The sequence below is a fragment of the Camelus ferus genome, chromosome 21 (genome assembly GCF_009834535.1).
Source record: "Camelus ferus isolate YT-003-E chromosome 21, BCGSAC_Cfer_1.0, whole genome shotgun sequence".
Classification (NCBI taxonomy): Eukaryota; Metazoa; Chordata; class Mammalia; order Artiodactyla; family Camelidae; genus Camelus; species Camelus ferus.
The window spans coordinates 23,246,510-23,269,095 of record NC_045716.1 but is presented as its reverse complement, the minus strand read 5'-3'; the positions used below and the strand labels follow the sequence as shown (position 1 = coordinate 23,269,095).

At 53.1% G+C, this 22,586-nt stretch overlaps 1 protein-coding gene across 1 annotated transcript; it reads right to left on the bottom strand.

The window, feature by feature from the left end:
- Positions 1 to 7,306: 7,306 nt before the first annotated feature.
- Positions 7,307 to 18,300, bottom strand: PGLYRP3 (peptidoglycan recognition protein 3). The gene is given in 7 exon segments (XM_032464231.1): positions 7,307 to 8,034; positions 8,639 to 8,757; positions 11,284 to 11,482; positions 12,757 to 12,909; positions 13,850 to 13,968; positions 15,966 to 16,167; positions 17,042 to 18,300. Coding segments are annotated over 7 exon segments (1,152 nt in total). The 5' UTR covers positions 17,223 to 18,300; the 3' UTR covers positions 7,307 to 7,855.
- Between the last annotated feature and the right edge of the window lie 4,286 nt (positions 18,301 to 22,586).

Sequence of the window (22,586 nt, the reverse complement as noted above, 5' to 3'; positions counted from 1 at the left end):
CTATATTCAGCAATTTTTTAAAAATGAGCTATCAAGCCAGGAAAAGACATGGGTGACCCTTAAATACATATCAGTAAGGGAGAGAAGCCAGTCCGAAAGGGCTACAGACTGTTTGCTTCCAATTATATGACTTCCTGTTAGAGGCAAAACTATGGAGACAGTAAAAAGATCAGTGGTTGCCAGGAGATCAGGGTCAATCAGGTCAAAGAGAACTACAAAGGGTTTTTTCAGGGAAGTGAGACTACTCTGAATGATATTGCAGTTGTGAAACATGAGTGTGCATTTGTCAAAGCCCACTGAGCACCAAGAATGATCGCAAATCCTTGCAAGTCTTTTTTCCAATCATTTAGGAGGCAGGAGCAATTCCAAGATAGAGCACAGGATATATTTTTTTTAATCTAACTGTATTACCAGTGTATGAAATTGAATGGAATGTGTGTTGGAGGTGCAGGGGGAGGCCAGTGAGGCTGGAGTGTGGAGAGAGAGGGGAGAAACAGCAGGAGATGTGGTCAGAGGCAATATGACGAGCCAGACTGCGTAGGACTTTTTAAGCCATAGTAAGGACGTTGGCTCTTACTTTGAGGGACGCAGAAAGCCATCAGAGGATTTTGAGTAGAGGGGAGAGATGATCTGACTTGGATTTTACCAGGTTCTCTCTGGCTCCTGTGTCGAGAACAGACTTAAGGGCTGGGGGAGAACAAAATGTGTACATACATAAACAGAAAAGAATCAAGGACACCAGTCAGGAAGCCACTGCAACTCTTCAATGATGGAAGACGGTTGTTGAAACCAGAGTGGTAGCCAGGGAAGTACTGAGTATGGCTGAATACTGAATATATTTTGAAGGCAGAGCCAGCCGGAAGACAGAAATGAGAGAACGAAAGGAGTGAGCGATGGTCCCAAGGTTTTTACCTGAACAGCTGGAAGAATGGCATCCAATTACTGAGCCGGGGACAACTGCAGTGGAGCAGTTTCAGAAGAAAGACCAGGAGCCCAGCTTTGGACATTACAGGTTTACATGCCTACTAAATATACAAGTGGAGACAAGCACAGAGTTAGAATTTGAACCAGGTGTTAAAGAAAGATGTTTTGGCTATAAATATAAATTAGGGAAGTAAAGGTGATGAGTTAAAAAGAGGGATCCCAAAAGAGCATGAACAGGAGGAAATGAAGGGAAGAAGCAGAGAGTTGGACTTAAACAGAGGAGGGAACTCATCACCTTCTGAGGCTGATGTGAAGAATGAAAAAAGTATAAAGAACTACATTTGGGAATGCGGTGGCAGGGACATTTGCAAGGTCACAGGAAGCTGAGAGAGGGTCTGTGGCATGGGCCTCAACTTAATCTGCTGAGAGTAAGAGGGCTGGGACCGAAGCCCGGGGAAGGAGTGAAATGTGGGAACATTTGCGAGGGCAGTGGGAGCAGGAGCTGACCAGGAGCAAGAAGGAGACTCATCCCAAGGCAGGGCTGGGAGCCCATCTGGGAGACGGGGCGGGCTCCTCTCCGACCTCCCAGTCTCAGGACAGGCTGCCTTGCCACTCTGCTTCCTGGTGTGCCAAGAGCAGTTTTATGGCCAGAAATACCGGGACTCCAACCCTTGACTCACCCCTGCAGCCATTGCCCCGGCACGTTTGCATCTCCAGCCATTCCCGCTTCCTCCCTGCACCTGCACCAGCTGGGCACCCTGCCTCCTCACCCAGCAGGTCCAGGCAGTCAGCTCTGGCAAAGAGGCGCCCTCTCCACACCCACCAGGGATTGCCCAGCCCCCAGCCCGGGCCAGGCAGCCAGCTCACCTGCGCCACCTAGTGGCCCAACCAGGGTGGGACTCCAGCTCCCTTATCCTGCTCTTCCCTCGCCCACCTTCCACCTCAAGACCTGCGGAGTCAGAGGCCTTACTCAGACCCTTAAACTGAGCCCAGGTCTTAGATCTGAAAAATGCCCAGGTCACTGGATTCAATCCCATTGTTTCAGACAAGATACTGAGGACATTTCATTCATTCACAAATATGTATCAGGCTACCATTTTGTGCTGGTGTAGCTGACAGCATCTCAGGAGCTAAGGGTACACGGGGGAGGTCAAGTGAGGAAGACAGGTATAGAATAAATAACAACAGAATTAAAATACAGCTCCAAATCATGCAGTGCCAGGAAGGGGCAGTTTCTGAGTAAGTGTAGAGCTGGTGGGCAGCGGGCACGGGGACTGGTCCTTTCTGAAGACATGACATTTAGACTGGGAACCGACAGATAAATAAAAATTGACCAGGCAAAGAAATGGAGGGGACCCTGAGGTCCACAGCCCACAGCCACCTCATGTCGTTTCCCTGGCAGCTCTCCTCCCTTGCCTCGTCCCGCCCGTCTCCGCATGAAGACCTCCCTAAGGGAAGCAATATTGGGCGGCTTGTAGCTAATGGGTCACTTTCTCCTGGAAAGTGGTCGATTTCGGGGAAACTGCAAGGCAATGGTATTGCAGGGAAGTGGGCACTCAGTCTAGGATGGTGGCCATGTCTCCCCAGTTACTCATCTGTGAAATGGGGATCACAGCATCTCTTCTCAGGTTTAGTGACGTTTGTAGGAGCGCCTGGCGCTCATTGTCCAATACATGTGGGTGTTTGGGGGATGGTAATGAAGGATTTGAATTAAAGTGTTGAAGATGAAGATGTGAGCGATGGCTCACAGATGAGGATAAAAATCAAAATTCAAAAAGATTTCAACAGATTTTAACTATGAGGAAACACTATTAACATGACACTGAATCAAGACACACTGGAGTCCTGCACTGAGGTTGAAAAACAGGCCTGGTGAGGGCGCGGTGGGGTGAGAGGTGAGTTAATAGCCGTTGTGATGGGAAGACTCAGCGGGCCAGTGGGGCTGACAATGTAACCAAAAGGCAATGCAATCTTGGACTGCATTGCTATTATTACTATTAATACTATTATTATTATTATTACAACATGAATTCAGATCTATACCACTTACAGAGGTTTTACACGTATCACCTGATTAATTGAAAGATATTGTTGGATCAAGGGAAATAACTGCTCCAGTGAACTCTGAGTCAAGGGACCCCTGGGTATCTCATCCACTTCCGGTCACCAGTTGTGAAAGTTGTGTGAGCAACCAGGAGGACATCCTGATGTGTGGACAAAGGGACAGAAGTTCAGCTCAGCACTGCCATGCATGAGCTACATGACCTTCAGAAAGTCACAATCTCCCCAAACCAAGCCTCAGTTTCCTCAGCTGTCAAAAAGAAATGACAGCTCCTGTCCAGAGCTGTCTGGAGAATTAAATGAAATCACGAACATCCTATGCCCAGCAGAGTCTGCACAGAGAAGGGACCGCTGCCTGGCACTAGGCACTCAGCCCTCTCTGTTAGCCCCTTGCAGGTGTCTGCTCCGGGGGTCTGCTGTAATCCGGTTTGATCCCAGGGCAGCTTCCATCTGCACACTCTTCGTACCACCACCTCCACGCGATGCACCGGTGGGGGCTTGGCGGGGACAGAGGAGACAAATCGGCTGCTCTTGCCACCTGCTCTAAGGCAAGTCAACAGCCACAGCCCCTGTCACCCAGACCTTGGGATTCCACATGTCTGGACGTTTACTGAGCACCTGCTAGGCACCGGGAGCAGGGACAGACATGAATGGGTGCGCACGGTCCCCACTCTCAGGGTGCTTGTCATCTAGTGGGAAAGACAGAGAACAAAATGTGTACATACACAAACAGAAACACATAAATAAATAATGACAAATGAACAGACTGCCAAAGGAGACCAGAAGAGGAGAGTACTAATTGGGGGGCCTCAAGAGATAGACTCTTAGAAGGGACAGGAGAGCTGAGGGCTGGAGGATGAGTGAGATGCGCCCCTGCTCACCTTCCCTTGCAGGCAGCTGTGTCAGTCTTGGGTGCGAGGCCACCCTGAGAGGGAGCCCCCAGCTCCCCACCGTGGGGAGGCACTTCTTGCTGCCCGCTGCAGAAAGTCCCCAGAGGTACCGGCCACACCTCCCAGGAGCTCCCACCCCCGCCCACCACTCCTCCCAGCTAACAACACCTTCCTCGTCCACAGTCAGCACTTCTAATTAAGGTCCTGGTCCTCAGTCAGCCGGCCCCAGCTGAACCTGCTGGACCAGAAACACACCTGCCTGCTTGGGTGCGCTCTAAGCTTCTGGAAAATCTGTGCCTTCCCCAGAGCCACCCCACCCTTGACCTTCTGCCCCCTCCTCCCCCTCCCGGCAGCCCTGGGGCAGGGTGGGGCTTGGCTGGGGGCCTACTGGCCTGGTGGGAGTCTACCCCAGCTCTTCCACGCGGTCACAGCCTAGACGTTGGTGAGAGCAGAAGAGAAAGGGCCGAGGCAGGGAGAGACACAGAAGCAGGAGGGCCGACAGGGAGAAAGGGAGAAGCAATGAGAGGTAGAGAGGGAGGCAGCGAGAGAAAGAACAAAAAGGAGATAGAGAGCCACGAAGAGGACAGGGGGAGTCGGAGACACTAGAGAAAGACACAACAGTGTGGGAAGAGAGACACAAAAGAGGCCAAAGAAACAGAGGAAGGGCCAGAGAGCACAGGGAGAGGCGGGGAAGGAACCTGGGTGAGAGAGCGTCTCCCGATGGGCCAGCTGGGAGGGAGCAGCCTCGGGGACCCCCCCAGTGAGAAGGTCACAGAAGCCCCCAAGGGATGGGGGACACTGCTGCCGGAGAATCTCTTCCCCCAAATCTCACACGGATGAGGAGGCCACCAGAGTCAGGGGGCGATGGGTGGCCAGGAATCAAGTTGGAATTAACCTGAGGACTCTGACAGGCTGCAGCAGCGGGGGCGGTTTCAGGCAGCATAAAGACACTGGGAGTTTCCGCTCTAACGAAGGTCCCAAGCAGCCAGGGGAGGAGCGGCCTGCCCTCCCAGGTGGGAACGCTGCCTCTGCTCACCCTGCCCCACCTGGGCGTGGCTCGTCCCCTTCCATCCCACAGACTTGCCCCTGGCCCCTCAGTGCACCAGGCCCTGGGAATACAGGGACCAGGGAGGTGTGGGCGCAGTCTCGGGAGGGAGAAGGGAGGGGGGACGTGAGGAGCCACCAAGAGGCCCAGGCAAAGTCCCCCGGCACCTGGGGGAGGGAAATGTCATCTCTGGTCTGGAGAGGCAGGAAGCCTCTGGAAGAGCGAGCCTTGGTAAGTCTGGAAACATGGTGCAAGTCGGGGAGTCAAGAGGACGTGGGGACAGAGGGCGGAGGCCCCAAGATGGGCAGCCCAGGAGGCGAGCATGTAAGTTGCTCACTGGGCTCGTCCATCGGGGAGGTTGGAGTGATGGCCGAAAGCCCTCGATGGCACGCTAGGCTGTTTTACTTTACTCTGATGGAAAGGAGGGGTCATAAAGTGACTTCGACCAGAGGGGTGCTAGGAACAGTGCCGTGCTCAGAACCTGAGGGTTCCTTTTATTCAACTCACTGGGGGAGCTTGAGCAGCTCATCTGCCCTCTTTGGGTTCAGTTTTCTGGAAAATAGGCTTGAACCAGATTAGTATTCTATTCTAGAATTGAAGAGAAGTCTGTGTGACGTCTTTTTTTTTTTTTTTTTTTTCCGGCTTACAGTTGTAGAAAACAGTGGACAAGATGAGGTTGGAGGCCCTCCAGCCCTGACAGCCCAGGGCCACGGGGGAGCTGTGTCCCTCCTTCACCAAGGGCCCCTTCACACGTGCCCGCCCTGGGGGGCACCCGGCTCCTCCCTGCTCTCAGCAGCCTGCGCCAAACTCCCAGGGCAGCTGAGGCCAGTACCCGGGATGGTGCATCCTCCTGCCGGGGTCAAACAGGAGCGATGAATCGCAACAATCGCAGCAGCACGGCAAATCCCGAGACCCCCCACTCACTCGCACAGGGTCACCTTACATGCCACCCGTGAGGAAGACTCTGAGACGTTAATTCCCTTAATCCTCGCGACTACCCTCTGAGGGGAGGGCATTAGTACGAACCCCACTTTGACGGGTTAAAGGGGGCCTGGGAAGAATTCCTCTGTATGACGGACTCAGAAGAGGCAACTGCATGGAATGGGCTGCCTCAGGATTTACCTTGAAAACGCGTTTGCCAGCTGAGGGCTCTGATTTCACTTAGATTGTGTCTTTAAGACCAAAAAAGTAAATAATTTTGAGAAGACCATAATCCAGGCCCTGCAATAACACTGATCTGAGGAGGCCTTGATGAGTGCAGATGGAGATGGGGGTCCACAGCCCCACAAAGCCTGCCTGGAGCAGGGTTGGCAGGGGACGTGGGGTGCGGGGAGGAGGCCAATGAGACCCTGAGGCCCAAGAATGTGCTTCAAATCATAGGCAGGCACGAGACCATCGCTCATCACCTCACATTCACCACTGTGGCTACTCCCTGCACGAAGGGCTGGTAAACTCACCCTCGATGTTGTAACAGAAGAGGGAACACACGCGGCGAGCTGGGGAAGGGTCCTCAGGGAAATCTGTGGCCAGCCCTCACCGAGGAAGGACTGGGTTGGCCAGAGCGCCTGGTCTGGTCAAGTGACTCCCAGCCCAGGGGGTCTCCTCCTGGGGCCGCCTCCCTCCTCCCCACCCCTACCCTGGGCTGTGTACACTGGCAAGAGGCCCTGAGTCCCCACCCACCCGGGCCTACTTGACTCTCTAGAAAGCCACCCCATCCCCTGCTTACATGCCCAGGTGGCCTGAGGACAGAGTGAAGCCAGTGAGATCAGAGGGACGGTCTTTGAAAAGCACAAAGAGCTATAAAAATGTGAGGCTGTTAGAACCTGTCTTGCTCCAAGAGATGTGAAACACTTTGAAAGTCAAGACACAGTGTGAATACCGAAGGTATATGGGGGGAAAAGTCCACACTTCTGGCTCCTTCCCTTTTTCCCTCCCCGTCTTCCTCCTCCCCTCGTTTCCAGATCAGGAGGAACAAGAGCCCGCTCACATGCTGCTGGTGAACAGCTGCACGTCCCCTCCCCCAGCGAAAGGACAGGGCTTCCCTCTGGGCAGGAGGAGCCCAAGAAGGCGGGGCAGCAGAGCCCCCGGGCTCGGGGTCCACACTCGGCCCGATGTCCAGTAGGCCAGGCCAGGCCAGGCCAGGCCAGGCCAGGGAGCAGCACCGAGAGGCTTGTGTGCACACAGCCCCTGCCCTCAGGGAGCTCTGGGAGGGTGGGGACATGGGGCCCTAGAGACAGAGCAACATTACAGAGGAGCCACCAATGCCAGCTCGGAGCCTGGCACTGGGAGGGAAGGGGACAGGGAGAATGCTGAGGGGATGAGGGGCCGCCCAGCAAGGCTTCCCCTAAGGTGGGGGTGGCTAGCAAATTGGAAAGGAGAGCAGGGGCTTGGTCCAGTCGTCCATTTATTCACCCATTTCTCCAACAAACATCTGTAGCACCTACTGGACTCCAGACATGGCTGAAGAACTGAGGACACAGACATGAACGAATCCGGACAGCCTCACAAGCCAGTGGGGAGAACAGACACCTCTGTAAACAATGACCACCCTGAAATCAGGGCTGCATCCAAATACGGACAAGTCAGCGTGTGAGCAGAGGGGGGCCAGGACACTGACCTGGGTCACCCGTGAGGCTGGGGGCTGCTGAGCGAGAGTCTCACAGGGCCACCCTGTTGTCTCACCTGGCTGAGGAGGGGGTGCCCAGGGGAGAGGAAGATGAGGAGGGGGAAGGCTGGGCCAGCCGCAGAGGGCTGGGAATGCCCCGCTACAGGGCCTGGGGGACTCTGGAGGATGCTGGCAGGAGAGGATCATCCTAACCCGAGACAGAGGGACAGGGTGGGGCTGGCAGGGAGGGGACACAGGTGTGGGGCCAGGATGGAGGGTGAGGATGGAGGAGGCCCAGCAGCCAGGGTCTGAGAAGGAGCAGGGGCTCCCTCAGTGTCTGAAATGAGGCCAAGTCTTAATGATGTTGTACAGAGCCCGGCCAGGAGACAGAACGTTGACCACATCACTGTGCCCCACCAGCAGGTAGTTGGGAACCAGGTGCCCCTTGACCACGGAACACCGGATCAGGTTCTGGGCTGCCTCCAGGGCTGCGGCATTCGGTGGCTTTTCTGCAAAACAGATTTAGCCCATCAGTCATTAGGGTCTCAAGGTCACTTGCTTTGGGATAGAAAAAGACTGCTATCCAGACTCCTTCTGTCCCCCGCCCCCACCACCACCACCAAAACCAACAAATTCACATAAATTTCGGCAGCCAGGCACAGAGGGAAAACAAGGTCATCGTGTTCCCCGATTCCTCCTTGCAGTGCTTCTTCCAGAAAGTTCAAAACCGCTCTGGAAGAAAACTGCAGCTCAACCCACCTCTTCTCAGCAGTAACAGAAGGTGCTCCCCAACCCTGTTGCCATGGTTACCGAGGAAGAAGCTACATTTGCCAACAGAGCCATAAAAGCAACAAAGTTTACAAAAGATTTTTTCTCTCTTGCTCTACGCTTGCCCTGGGTATGGTTATAAGGAGAGATGGGGCTGGAATGGGTACGGGTGGATTTGGGGAAACTGTTCTGCCTGAGAGGGACTCCTGGGGGGTGACCTGCCACCTGTATCGAGTCCCACCGACACTGGCAGGCACCACAGTGCATCTTGTCCCCGCTGCTTCCCAGAAGCTTCACAGAATACTTCACCGCCCAGAGTCCCTCTGCCCCACATTCACCCCTTACCTACGAAGTTGCCTATGAAGGCAATTCCTAGGCCAATATCGTTGTAGCCGTAAGTGTGAGAGCCTTGGATATGCCAGCCAACTCCTTCATACACACTGCCGTCCTGACCCACCAGGAAGCTAGGATCAGGCAAAGGAAAATGGAGAAAGTTACTCTGGGAAGGAGAATTGGCTTCATTCACTCCTTTAATCATCAATTCATCCTTTCATCCATTTATTATTATTGTTGTTGTTATTATTAATACCATTATCTTATGTGCCAATGTGAACAGAGACAGAAAAACAATAGCAAAAAAACAACCACAGTCCCTGAACCCAAGAAACGAAGACAGACAGTGACAAGCAATGATAACAGTCAACCCCCTGCAATGTGACGACACTAGCACAATGAAAACCTCAGTTCTCTCTGGCCTGTTGGCCACTCTCTTCTTGACATGCTGTCTTCCCGGGGCTCCCACAAGCCCACAGGGTCCTGCTGTCCCTCCACTCTGCCCCCTCCCTTGGGTCCCTCTGTCTTCCCACCTCCTTTTCTTTAAAGCGGTGCTCCTCGCCTGGGACTCTGGCCTCGCCCCCTCTCTCTTCTCACTCAACATATCCTTTCTGGACAATCAACCAGTCCTAGAACTTCAGTTACTATCTATAAAAGCCAACATGCCCAAACAAACCCACCTTCTTCTGCAGTTTCCTGGGCCAGAAAGTTGGGCATCGTCCTGAATGCCTCCCTCCCCCCCTCCCAGCCCCATCCAGCCATCAGTTACAGCTTGTCAGTTGTATCTCCTACTTCAAATTCCTCCGCTCCTCTCTTTGCCGACAGCTACCACGCTGCTCCAGGTCTCTGCCACCTGCTGTCTGGATCACTGCAAAAGCTCCCTGCTCAGAGTTTTACCTCCTTTCAATTCATCCTTAAAATAGCACCTGGAGGGGAGAATCCAAGATGGTGGAGGAGCAGGACACCAGCTCACCCTCTCCCACGAAGACACCAAAAGTCACAACTGTAGACGGATCAATTTGCACAGAACACCTACTGAACTCTGGCAGAATATCTCTTACTTCCAAATACAAAACAGCACCTGGAGTGGTCTTGCTAAAACACAATTCCTTTCATAGGGCATGACCTTCCAGCTGCCTTTCATATAGAGTCAATCTGTCAGGACCAGTTCCAAAGCCCCTCGTGATGTGGCTCCTGTCGGCCTCTCCAGCCTTACTTCTCACCATTCCCCTCTTTGGAATCTATTTTTAGGTATGAGTTAAGCTTCTTTTATATGTGCTCTGTGCAGACTCCAGGCCCCGTGTGTACGTTACCCAGAACACTCCTCATCCTTCTTTGCCGGGCTTACCTCCACACCTTAACCCAGCTAGGATGCCTCTCCCTCCAGAAGCCCTGCCCTGTCACCATTCAGTCCCCTCAATTCTTATTAGAGTCCGTCCCAGGCATGTCCTGTTCCTCACCCGTCACAGGGCCCAGCACTCTGAATTATCATTACTAGCTCACCATCCCCGCTCTCTACTCCACAAGGGAAAGAACCACATCCATATTGCCAAGCACCAAGCACATAGCAGACACCCAATAAATACTGGTTAAAAGGTTAGAAAATAGTGAGTAAGTGGGTGCTGTGTCCACACTGACTACAGTCAGCACCGGAGTAAGGGATGCTGTGCTCAGAGGCTGGAGGGGGAGCGGGGCACCGTAGCAGGCTTCCAAAGTCAAGGAACAGGAATCCAGCAAGTCCCCCAAGGCTGAATGGAAGAGGAAAACTAACATTCCCTCAGCTTCTGGCATTTTGCATTTGGAGTTCCCACATTACAGTCAATTCTCTATTATCTGTGCTTAATAACCATAGCGAGACTGTGGGAACTTGCAAAATTTTTAGCAATAGTTTCCTCTTGTTTGCAAAGGCTGCTTTTAAAATGGGAGTTAAGAGGAGAAAGGCAGCCAGCCCAGAACAAGACATATGCAAAAGCAAATCCATCTGAGACTGCGTAGAATCTGTTGTGATTGACGTCACAGATGAAGTACTGAAAGTTAATCATACTCTAACCCTAAAATCCCTGCTATGAAAATTCCAAGACGTCTTCCAAGTAGCTTCTGCTATTCTACTAGCTTAATATGTTTCTTTATTATAGACCTGACATTAAAGGAACCAAACGAGAACACTTTTATTTCACTCTATATCTTCAAATAGATAAGGCATTGTTGTCTCTGCTGTAGTAGAGGAGGCAAAAGAGGTCCAGAGAGGTTCAAAGTTCCTGTGTCTACAAAATGGAGTGAACAATACCAGAGGATTGCAGGATTCCAACATTAGAGAGAGCAGGTTTGGTGGTTAGAAGGGACTGCATTTACAAGGTACAACCATTCGATGGCCTTCCATAAGGGTCTCACAGTCTTGCTTTATCGCTATTGTTTTAATGGCTTCTTTCCAGAGTCTTCCCAAACACTCATGGAGGACATGCCCAGGGGAGATATCCAACCCTCAGCTATGCCCTGAAGGATGCGCAGTTCGGAGTCTTGTGCAAATAAAACTATGATGTCTCATGTAAAGCACCTGGCACAAAGGAAGGGCTCAGTGAATACTGGCTCCCTCCCTGAGCCTCCCTTCCTACAGCTCCGAAGAAAAGGAGGGTCAAGTTTCCACTGATCCCGCTTACTGGTATCCAATGTCGCAGAAGTTCATCACGTCTATGTGGTAGGACTGTATGTCCCGGACATGGATCTGGCAGTCCATGGATACGTTGCAGGTCGCCCCCGCGGTGTGGATGATGATCACATATTTGGCTGGGAGGCTCATTGTAGGGCAGTGTGTCTGTCTGGCTTTCCAAGCGGACCGGGTGACGATGTTGGGGCAATCTGTGATGAGGTGAAAAACCAAGGAGATGGGAAGTCGCCTGGGCTCATTGGTAGACCAGCTCACAACGGCAAGCTGGTTACTCCTCCATCTCCCCAACCCCTGGCACCCACTGGCACATATAACATGTGGGACTCTGTGGGATTCTGAGGTCGGACAGGGATTGCCTGGGTCAGGTGGCTGGAGCTAAGAGGCAGAGGCAAAAATCTACAGTCTGATAACAACTATGGAAACCAGCGTATGAGCATGAGGGAAAGGACTGTTGATCGTACAGAGGGATGGCCATTTTGTTCAAGAGACAAAGTACACCTACATGCTTGAATATGCATTGCAAATACATGCAGGTGTGTGGACTTACGGAACAGGGCCAATATGCAGACATCAGCTGGCTCGTGAGCTGATCTCATCAATGTGGAGATCATTTGAAATCTCTAAAGAACTCTACAAATGTTAAAAAATCTATCATGATTGAACATAGCACCTGTCTAAAAGCACGAAATACTTGAATCAGAGATTTACAAATTTAAAAAGCTTAATGAAAAATACCCTTGAGTCCAAGAAAAGGTCCACTCTGCCAGAGAGAGTTAAATGGCTGGAAGTACTTGTGACTGTCCTGGTTTTGGGTTGATGCTTGTTCATTCCAAAACAGTGCCTGATTGTTATTACCCAGCTTCTTGGAATATTTACATTCATGTCAGTGTAATCTGAACTCAGGTTTTTCTCAGTGCTATGGTCATGCTGAAGGTTGGCTGGTTTTTGCATTTAGAAAGAGGAGTGTGGTGTGTGTGTGAGAGAGAGCAAGACAGAGATCATGTGCATGTCTGTGTGTGTATTCATGTAGTGTACACAAATATGTACATGTGTTTACCCCCCCCCCCATTTCCATGCTTCATTTTCCTCCACGGCCTTCATGCCATCTGACATCATACATATTTTACTCATTGATTTCTTCATTTTCTATCTTCCTCCCCTGAAGTGTGCAGTTTTGTTCACAGCTGTATCCTCAGTACCTAGAAGACTGCCTGGTATTCAGTAAATATTTGCTGATTGAGTGAAAATGTGTGTATATATATTTTTATGTCAAGAATGGTTTCATAGCCAATTTGCTCTCATGGAAAGGAGAGGAGGCCAGGAAGGTGCCCTCTCAGAATGTTCCGGATCTCAGCATGAGATGCTCTTGTTCCAAGAAGCCAGTGAATGCCCCTAGAAAAAAGCATCCCCTAACATGGCTGGGTGGTAACTGGGAGGAGGGTGAGGCAGGACTGAGGGGCTTTACCTTTTCTGGGCATCACTGGCTGTTGAGGGACCAGGCAGCTCTCTTCTTTCAAGAGAAGTGGCTGAATATACCTGGGTGACAGTTGACCCTTCTTTATGGCATAGAAGACCAGGTCCTCTGCAGCTGATAAGGCAGCAGGGCTGGGACTGCTACCTGAGAAAGGATGACACGGAATACAGAACCAGTCAGCAGGAAACGCCAACCTGGTCTAGATCTGGAGGGAGGATAAGATGACCACCGAAGCCTAAAGAACTGATGGATGAGAAGAGAGGAAACTGGGCCAGTAGCCAGGACAGAGGGCCCAGGGCAAGAAAGGAGTTGCACACAGCTCTTAGAAGCGAAGTTGGTAACTTCTTCCAAGTGCCAAACTAAACTTTACTTATCCACTCCATCTCCAAGTGGAAGGCCCCAAGGGCAGTAAAAGCTACACGCAGAGACCAAGTCAGGTCTGCCCTAGCATGGTGAGAAAGGTGACAGCATTTACCTAGCAGCTCCCACAATCAGACATGTGGCAAACGCTCTTTACGTCCATTAACTCGTGGAATTTTCACGGAAAACCTCTGCGTTTATAAATACTATTACTAGCCCCCAGTTGGCAGATGAGGATCCTGGCAGGTGACACTTACTTATCTATTAGCTCTCAACTCCATTCCTGCTCTGAGCTCGCTGTCTTGCAGGGGGCTGGAAACCTGCAAACTACATTTCCCAGACTTCCTTGCCTGCTGGCCTCCCCTTTGGGTTCTACCAACGGGAGACACTGGAGGAAGACAGAAGCCGTGTTCCTCTGTCTCTGCCAGTCCCAGCTTCAATGTCAACCTCAGACTCCAGAAGAGACGGCAACCACCGTGAGCTCAAGCAGTGTCAGTGGTGGCCTCGGCAATCTCACAGGAGCGCAGACCAGAGGAGAGAGGGGACGGAAAGCATGCTGTGCCCCAGAATCCAAGGGAGAAATAGAGCTTCCAGGGAGGGGCAGATATCGGAGAGGACAATGTGACGGAGGCTGAAAAGACGTGAGGGCCGAGACTAGGGAACGAAGGAAGAGAGTGCAGACAACCCCCTGGCTGGGGAGCCAGGGTGTGGGGGTGTCCAGTACCTATCTCATTGCCAAAGAAGGTGAGGCCCAGGGAGATGTTGTTGTAGCCCTGGGTGTGCATGCCTTGGACATTCCAGCCGACACCTTCATACACCCTGCCGTCGTTCCCAACCAGGAAGCTGCCGGGCAAGGAAACACGGGTTTAATGGCAAACCCCTGTAACAGGAAACCTCGCACCCATCCTCAGTGGGGAGAAGTGTTCTAGAGGCTCATAAATGCTCTGCTTCAATGACACAACAGTGGGAGGGAGGTGGACAATGCATTTTAGACTTCCAAGAGATGCGGGAATATACTGTAACTTTGCTGTGACTTAGCCTACCTGCGTTTCCCAGAAACTCACTTGAAAAACATTCACTTGGTTCAAAGTGGATTTCAAATGTGTGACTCTTAAGAACCTGAGAACATTAGTTCAACAGTTTTCAAGGGCATGAGAATTCATCACGTTATTAAATTAGAGGACCAAGTACTTGAACCTGGAACACAATCAGCCAGAATTCAGGAACTCCTTTATGTTGATTTTTTCCTTCAGTTTCTCTGTAGGAATTCCTAAGCTCTTCTTTATCATGGAAATTTGTTTAGGATGTTCCTTTTCTCAATTTATTCTTTAAAACAAACGTATCTATTCTCTTGTTCTCCGTCTTCCTTTCTTTCCCCCTCTTTATAACTTTCTCATCCTCCACTTTCCAGTCAGTGTTCAAAATTGTTTCCACAACTCTTGCCGTATTCAGCTTTTAATAGACCATGAATTTCCACAGCAAACTGAGCACAGGAAGAACATTTCCCTTAAGGTGTCAAAGACCCTCAGTGGAGCCAGGCCGACCTCCCACCCTGCGCTGACCTCGGCCTGAGGACCCGGCGGGGGCCTCAGCATGTCCCCGGCTTTCAACAGGCTGCTCTGTCCCCCTGCAGCCCTTGGTCAGTCCTACGTGACTAGTCCCTATGGCTGCAGCAGCTGCATGGTGCAAACCGGAGAGTGTCAAACTGCCGCTGCAGAAACATGACTTCAAGATGCCATGGCTGAAGTCGGCTACACAGCAGTGACAATGGCGGGGGGGGGGGCACTAGTGGTGGGGACAGCAGCTGAGTTGTAGTGAACACAGCATCCACAGAGGATGGGCGGGAAGACGCCCCCACCCTAGTCCCCAGGGACTCTTATTTGCAGCTAAAAATAAATAAATAAGAAGACACAGGTTATCTCTTCCAAAGTGGATAATTCAGAAAGTGTTCCTTGGGTGAGGGTGTAGCTCAAGTGGTAGAGCGCATGCTTAGCATGCAGGAAGTCCTGGGTTCAATCCCCAGTCCCTCCTCTAAAAATTAAACAAACAAGTCTAATTACCTCCCTTCCCCTTCCCTCCAATAAAAACTTTAAAAAAAGAAAGCATTTATGTTTGTCTTTAGAATTCAGAGGGAAGCACCATTCCCACTCTCTCTTTCTCTTCTACAAATGCATGTGTATCCTCATCTACAGAGGGAAAAGGGGAGATGCCGGGCCTCCACTCCACTGATAACCCTCAGAGTGGGCACTCAAAACACAGCAGAAGCACCTCCCTGCCTCACACTTGCTTTAACCCGGGCCCTCCCCCCGCATCCCCAGTGGGACTCCTCCTGTGGGAGCCCAGTCTCACTGTGCGAAGGCCCTTCAAGGTACCCGGTGGAGACCCTGCTCAGGGTAAAAGCCCTGTCGGTGTTGGGGGTGGGACAGGGCAGGACCAGCAGGCAGTCTGGGAACAGCTCTGGGCCCAGGCCTATCGCTGTGTGACTTTGAGCACTAACTTCCTCGTTCTCATCTGGGAAACGGGTGGCAGTATTTCTCCTGCCCATCTGTCAGAATGGCTGGGGAAGCCTCTTGAGTAACGCTTGAAAAGACCTTTGTAAACTGCACTGTTCTTCCAGCTCCGGGAGCCCCCAGCAGCCCCGACCACATCTGAATAAATGGCTCCGAGCCACCCTCCTCTTGACCCCTGGGGGGTTTTGGATTGTGTTTGTATTAACATTTTTTTCTTCATTAGAAAAGCAAAATGGACAGGAAATTAAGGAAAACAGAGGATGGGAAGTGAGAGGCCCCCTCCGAGGGGTAATATGGATGTGGGCTGCAGAGTCCCCACCAGCCTCTTACTTGTAAGCCACATCACACCAGCCTTTGGTGTAGACGGAGTGGGACTAAAGGCCCTGCAGCTTCTGGCCACACGAGTTCGGCCCCTGGCACTCCATCCCTGCCATCTGGTCCGTGATGACGTAGGCCACAGGCAGGGTCAGCCGTGCTTTGCAGGTCAGGGATCTCGCCCCCCACTCCTCGCGGGAGACAATGGTGGGCGCACCTGCAGCGGTGGGGGGAGGATGGCGGGGTGGCACTCCCTCCACAGGCTGTCCACGCCGCCCTGAGTCCTCTGCGGTGGGAGAGGCCCTGGGAGGAGGCCTTCACCACCACAGCCTCCACTCCGCATCTCCCCATCCCACTTGGGCTAAAACAAATCCCCTTGCAGACCCTGAATTCAGCCTAGGAAACCAAGTTGCCTTGTTCTCCAAACACTTCCTCCTTGGACTTTCCTGGAGCGCATTTCCCATCCTCACCTCCTCTCTGGCCTGCTTCATGCGCCCACCTTCAGAAAGCAGCCCCAGCAACACCCCACGCCCCACCCCAGGGCTCTGAGCTGACTTCTCCAGGAGCATCTCAGCATGGATGCCCTGGGACGCATGGTCCTCACTGGCATTTGCCCCTGTGTCTGACTGTCTTCCATCAGCCGTGCCTTGAGAACACGGCTCTGAGAAAGCTCTTCCGCCCTCCTCAAACCCGGGGCTTCCTGGCCAGAGCCCACAGGAAGTCCCATGAACATCGGGTCTCCCTCTTTCAGATGAAGTCTCACCGTGAGCAGGGCTGAGAGCCCCACCCAGGACCAGCACCCCAAGGGTTCCCTCACTGTCCTCACCTGGGCGCTCCCGGGAGCTCTCTGAGGAATGCAGTGTCTGCACCCCGCTACTGAGAGCCAAGGATAGGGCCCTCGTCTTTTCTCCTTGGGTTTTTGCTCCTTCCTGGAACCCACCTCTGCCTAAGGACTCAGGACAGCCCGTGGGAGTAGCTGGCAGACGCCCCTCTTGGGGTTCCGCCCCACCCACCCAGCCCAGCCATAATGACGTCCTGGGAAACATGTCTGGCCCGCTAAGAAGCCCCAGGCGACCCCTAAACCACCTCACCGTTGTGACTCTTGCGAATGAGCTGTGAGATGCCAACAACCGGGTCCCAAAGGCCCTCTGACAGCCCTCTGGCTTGGGCTTCATTCCAGGGCAACCGTGGGGACCCCCCTACGGAGGAACACTGCACTCGGTGTGGGGCCCCGGGCAGCGCCCGGACCAGCTCAGAAGCGTGGCTCAACATCCCCACCCTACAGTTCAAGGCCTCTCGGCTCCCCCAAGTCACCTGACTTCCTTTGGGGAACAGCGCAGAGGAGAACCACGGATGTGTCTGGCCTCAGCTTGTCTCTGCCTCTCACATCAGCCCCAGGGAGGCCTTCCCCCTTCCCACCCTCGCCAGGCCTCCCTCCCTACCCCATTTCAGGCTCAACGCACTCTCTCCTGCCTCCTCACCTGAGCGGCTCTGCCTTTCCCAGTTCACCTCAGCCTTATTAATAGATCAGACTGTCAGGTACCAAGGTGCTCACCGTCATGTTAACATGCACACATATATTAAGCGCCTATTGGTCCAGACAAGGTTCTTGAAATACAGAAAATTGCAGATTGTGGTGCCTGCCCTCCCTTTTAGATAGTATTAACTGAAGATTAATCATCACCAGCGTGGCTTATCCCCCTCTGCCTATTCAGTACCAGAGGTCACGGGAGCCAGAGCCACTAGAACCCTCAACGTCACCAACATCGCCTCCCACAGGCTAGCTCTGTAATTTACAAGACATCTTCAAGGGCCCTCTCAGATCTGTGGCTTGAAACAACTTTATGAGATAAGCCAAGCAAAACGACCACTCCTTCTATACAAATGAGAAACTGAGGCTCAGAAAGGTTAAGTTACTCGCCTAAGACAATGTGGTTTGAAGCTACAGACTTGGATTCCAACGCAGGCTGTCTGCCCCCAGAGCTGTGTTCATAACCGTGACATTCTGCAGCCGCCCCCAAGGTGGTCAGATGACCTTGGGCAAGTCACTGCCACAATGTGGCCTGTTTCTCTAAAACAGGGAGGTTGTTAAGGGTCTCTCCCATGGTTCTGAGACTCTTCTCTCCTGCGGAATGATCAGGAGCGAATCCATGCCCACGACACTGAGGTCAAGGTGAGCTGGGCCGGCTGGGGAGGCTGCTGAGGACTGGAGCCCATCTTAGCAGGGGAGGGGGCACCTGAGCCACGCTCTGAAGGGGAACACAGCTGGTGGGGTGGCATGAGGACCGAGAGAGGATGATTAACAAATGAAACCGTCTGAAGCAGATTCCAAAAGCACTTCTGACCTCACGAAAGAAAACTCACCCCAGGCCCCAAGATCCAGAGCAGAGAAGATGAGAAGCCACCGCAGCATCCTCACTGGACCCAGGACGCCGACGGGGAGTGTGGGCCACAGCCCTGTGAGAGACACCGACAGTTAAGCCGACCATGCTCGCTCTTCAGACGGGGCCCTCACCCCACTGCATGGGCCCCATCTGCCTCTTCACCAGACTGGGGACCAGCACCTGGCGAGGCTTCTCAGGGTCCCCAGCACGTACTCAGCAAAGGTGAGGGTGCTAACACCCTTGTCTAGCCACCACCCTCACCAGCCTCCTATCACCCTGGGAACTCCTGGTCCCTCCTGGGAGCCCAGGGCCTCATCCTCAACCTTCCAGCGCAGATAATAACAATTTCTAAAATCCTTTAGTAGCTGTTATGAACAAACCTGTGCAGATATTTTTACACCCAGTGCTGCAATTTTATATTTAATCCTTACAAAATTCCTGTAAGACATTCTTATCCCTACTTTTTATTTCAGGTGCGAACACTGAGGCTCAAAAGAAGTGAACTACTTGGGGGCAGCACTATTGACAGTCAGAGCATCCAGTTCGGTCCTCCATCCTGAAAGGTCCCTGACAGATGCTCACCGAACTTCTTCTTGAGTGAGTACAGTAATAATAACAGCGGCTACCACTTACTGATCACATCCTCCATTCCAAGTATTCGCTGAGGGCTTCACAGTTACTTAATTAAGTATCCTTACAATGACCCACGAGACCTGGACTCAACATCAGGAAATGGGACTTCAGAGAGTTGAAGCCACTCACCCAGAGTTACCCAACCAGAAGGGGCGGATCAGGATTCATACCCAGGAACTTCCACCTGGAACTTCTCCACAATCTGCGGAGATTCTCAGTGAGGCCCCAAGAGGTGAAACTCCAGGATCATTAGGGTCCTTTCCAGCTGTAGGAATCTTCTGCTCTCCCAGGCAGAAATGAATTGCTTACTTGTGCTCAATCCAAATGAAATATCAGCTCTTGGAGATATAGACGAAAACATCAACTTTTCTCCCAATTATTTTACAGAGAAATTATAGAGGGAGGTTTGAGATAAAATGGGGGTAGATCATTGCCCTCCAGAGTTTTTATAATCAGTAGTTCCCAGTTGGAAAATGTTTAGACTCTCAGTTTTAGACAAACATATAGGAGTTTCCTGTATCCCAGCCAGCAATCTCTTGGCGAATAACACCCAGGAATCCATTCATTCAGGAAAACTGTGTACTGACAACAAATGAGCCCATCCCAGAGGAGGGCAGGCACCTAAGGAGCACACGGAAGAGTGTTCAGCCTCCCTCGCTGGCCAAATGAGAGGCCAGGATTAACTTGCCCAAGATGGAAGCTCTGTAGGCTGGCCTCCCAGGAAAGGAGCTGGCCTCTGGCAGAGGTACTTAGAAACCAGAAATCAATTCTGAACAACAGGAGGTGGAGACCCTGGTTGCTTGATCATGGTGTGTCCCAAACATGAGTGTTAATGTGATGAACACTGTCCCGAGCTTATCACATCATACAGCTGGAATTGCCAGGCTTGAGCCCAGCCCCTGACCATGCCAGAGCAGGAGCCAGTGGTGTCTCCTACCCCGACCCCAACTGCAAACACTGAGCAGGCAGGACAGGCTGCAGACACAACGGCTCACACCGCTTGCTGTGCAATCTCTAGACTTAAAATGAAGACGAACTATTACAACAGGAGACAAGTGAGACATAATGGATGGGGCTTCCAGGTTAGACAGAAAAGGGAGAAATTTGGTAGAGGTAAGCCTGGGACCCACAGCCTTGGCAAGAAAGATCCAGGAGTGATAGAACCAAACCCACTTAGAAGAATTTAGGATAGAGAACGTTTTCTTGCTTGGAAGAAGAATTCAAGAGGGGAGATCAGGGGAACTTTCTGCACCATGTTAACCTTTTACACTGACAGTCCCTCCGCTGGGAGAGGGCTTCTCAAGAAGAAACGCACTCACACGCACACTCAGAAATACCTGTGGGTCCCTGCTGTCCTAGCCCCACGGGTCAGGCTGCAGGAGGCTCACCCCTCATCGGCTGCCGGCGCCTCCCTTTCAGTCTCGGCCTCTGGCCCCGCCCTCCTCCTCCAGCTGCCGCCTCCTGCGGCCTCACTCTCCGTCCGCTAGAGGGCACTCCCTCCCCGGGAAAGGAGCATCCGGCCCGGCTTTCCAGAGAGAAAGGAAAAGGCCAGGAGCCCTAACAAAAGGAGGAGAGGAGGAGGAGGGCAGGGCTATGAGGCTCTGAGGTTCTGAGGCTCTGAGCCGCTCTGGGCACAGTGCACAGCGCCGAGATGAACTCAGGTGAGACCAGACGGGTGCTGACCGCAGGGGCGCCGCCCTGTGAATCAGCCCAGCTGCCTCCTCCCTGGGAAAGGACGCGGTTGCCCAAGGCTCGCTGAGCTGCTTCCTCATCCCCAGCTTCCTGGAAGCCCGGCCAACCTGGGGACCTGGGGGTCGTGTCCTGACCTCTGGGAACTTCCTGCCGGTGGGGACAGATCTGCTCCAGGGGTCTGAAGGCTGTGGCTGGAGGTCACTCACCAACACCTTGCCTCCCCCCCAGTCCCCCCCCCCCCCAATCCCCACCACCAGGCTCACCAGCAGGGGCAGGATGGGGGCAGAGAGATAGAAAAGTGCATTCCAGGAGGCAGCACACACTGCGTCCTCATTACTAGAACTTCTTCCAGCCCAGTGGCCAACTCGGCCATTCACCCACCACCCGCACCTCAGCCTCAGTCACCCACCCAGGAAGCCTCCCACAGACCGAGACGTCCCAGCCCCTCAGCCACTCTCAGCGCAGAGGGCACAGTCACCCCTACCCCTACCAGGCCCCGCAGTCTGTGGCTCTGGCCGCCAGACCTCTTGCATCTCCACGGAGGAAACCCCACGAGCCGCTTTCCACCAGTGCAGTGGGTCATGTGTCTCCCCGGGCACCTGCAGGGGCTCCCAGCCCCCGGTGGGTGGGGCAGCCTCCTGAGACTGCTGAGGGAATGCCCCAAATCCAGGCCAGCTGCCCTTGGCGGAGCTGCAGAGTCGCCCTGGGGGGACAGAATAGCTTCCTGGAAAGGGCCCCTCGAATGAGCCTGCTCTCCTCCTGAGCCGAGCCACCCAGGCCCGGGGCTGGGAGGATGGAGAGCAGGGGCCTGGGCCAGGGGTGCGGGGGAGCAGGCCTGCAGACAGATGAGGGGGTGGGGAGCAGTAGCCTGGGGGCGGGGACTGCAGGGCCCTGAGTTTCCCCGAACCTGCTGCGGGGTTTCCCAGGCCCTGCTGTCTCCGCTCGGACCAGCGCGGAATCTGTCAGTGAGGCCTGCGGGCCGCTCCCCGGGCGGGCGTCAAGTGAGGGGGCTGAGGAGCTCGGTTCCCCTCACGGAGGGGCTGGGGGGGCGAACCGGAGGAGGGACTGGGTGGTGGCCGCCTAAGAGAGGAGGGGGAGCAGGTAGAGCCTGGTCAGCCCAAGACCAACAAATTCTTAGGGACTAACAGGCAGAGGGGCTCCCTGAGGCAAACCCCTGTTCTGGAGAGCGAAGCAGGCGGGCCCTGCTCTCTGGGTCTGTGCACTTAGGACCAAAATCCGAACAGGACCCACTAAGTTCTGAGCAGCCCGGCCCTGGTCGCCCTCCCCTGCCCGCCCTCGCCTCTCTCCACTAGAGCAGCTCCCTTCCTGAGGGTCCCCGCCTCACTCCTCCCCCGGGGCCAAGAGGCCCCGCTTCAGCCTGGCTGCTTCTGAGAGGCCTCCCGTGGAAAAGAAGAAAGGAAAAAGAAATGCAGGCGGGCACACAGGCTGCTTTAAGGATGGCATTGCCCAAGGCCATTGTTCTCAAACCTGGGAGGCCCTGAGACCCTGCAGGCGCTCCTTGAGGGCAAAACTATTTCCAGAATAATATACCCTGAACCGCCCACCACGGGAAGCCTCCCTCCCACCAACCAAGAATCCTCAGGTCCCCCTCCCCAGGGCGCTGATATTTACACTGGTGGCACAAAACCACAGTAGGTAAGGACTGTCAGGATCTTAGCCAGAGCCAAGGCGGTGGCAGCAAACTGCACCGGCAGTCAGTGTGTTCCTCGCCAGGTATTCTTTCAAACTGAAAAAAACATAAAAAAATAAATAGTTTCACTTGAAAATGCTTCTTGATGAAGAAGTGAAAATTATTTATTGTATTAAATCTCAACCATGATTGTCTCCAGGAAAAGCACTTGTGTGATTAAGAGGTGAGTTGAACTAGCCACTTTTCTCATAAAACACCATTTTTACCTGAAAGAAC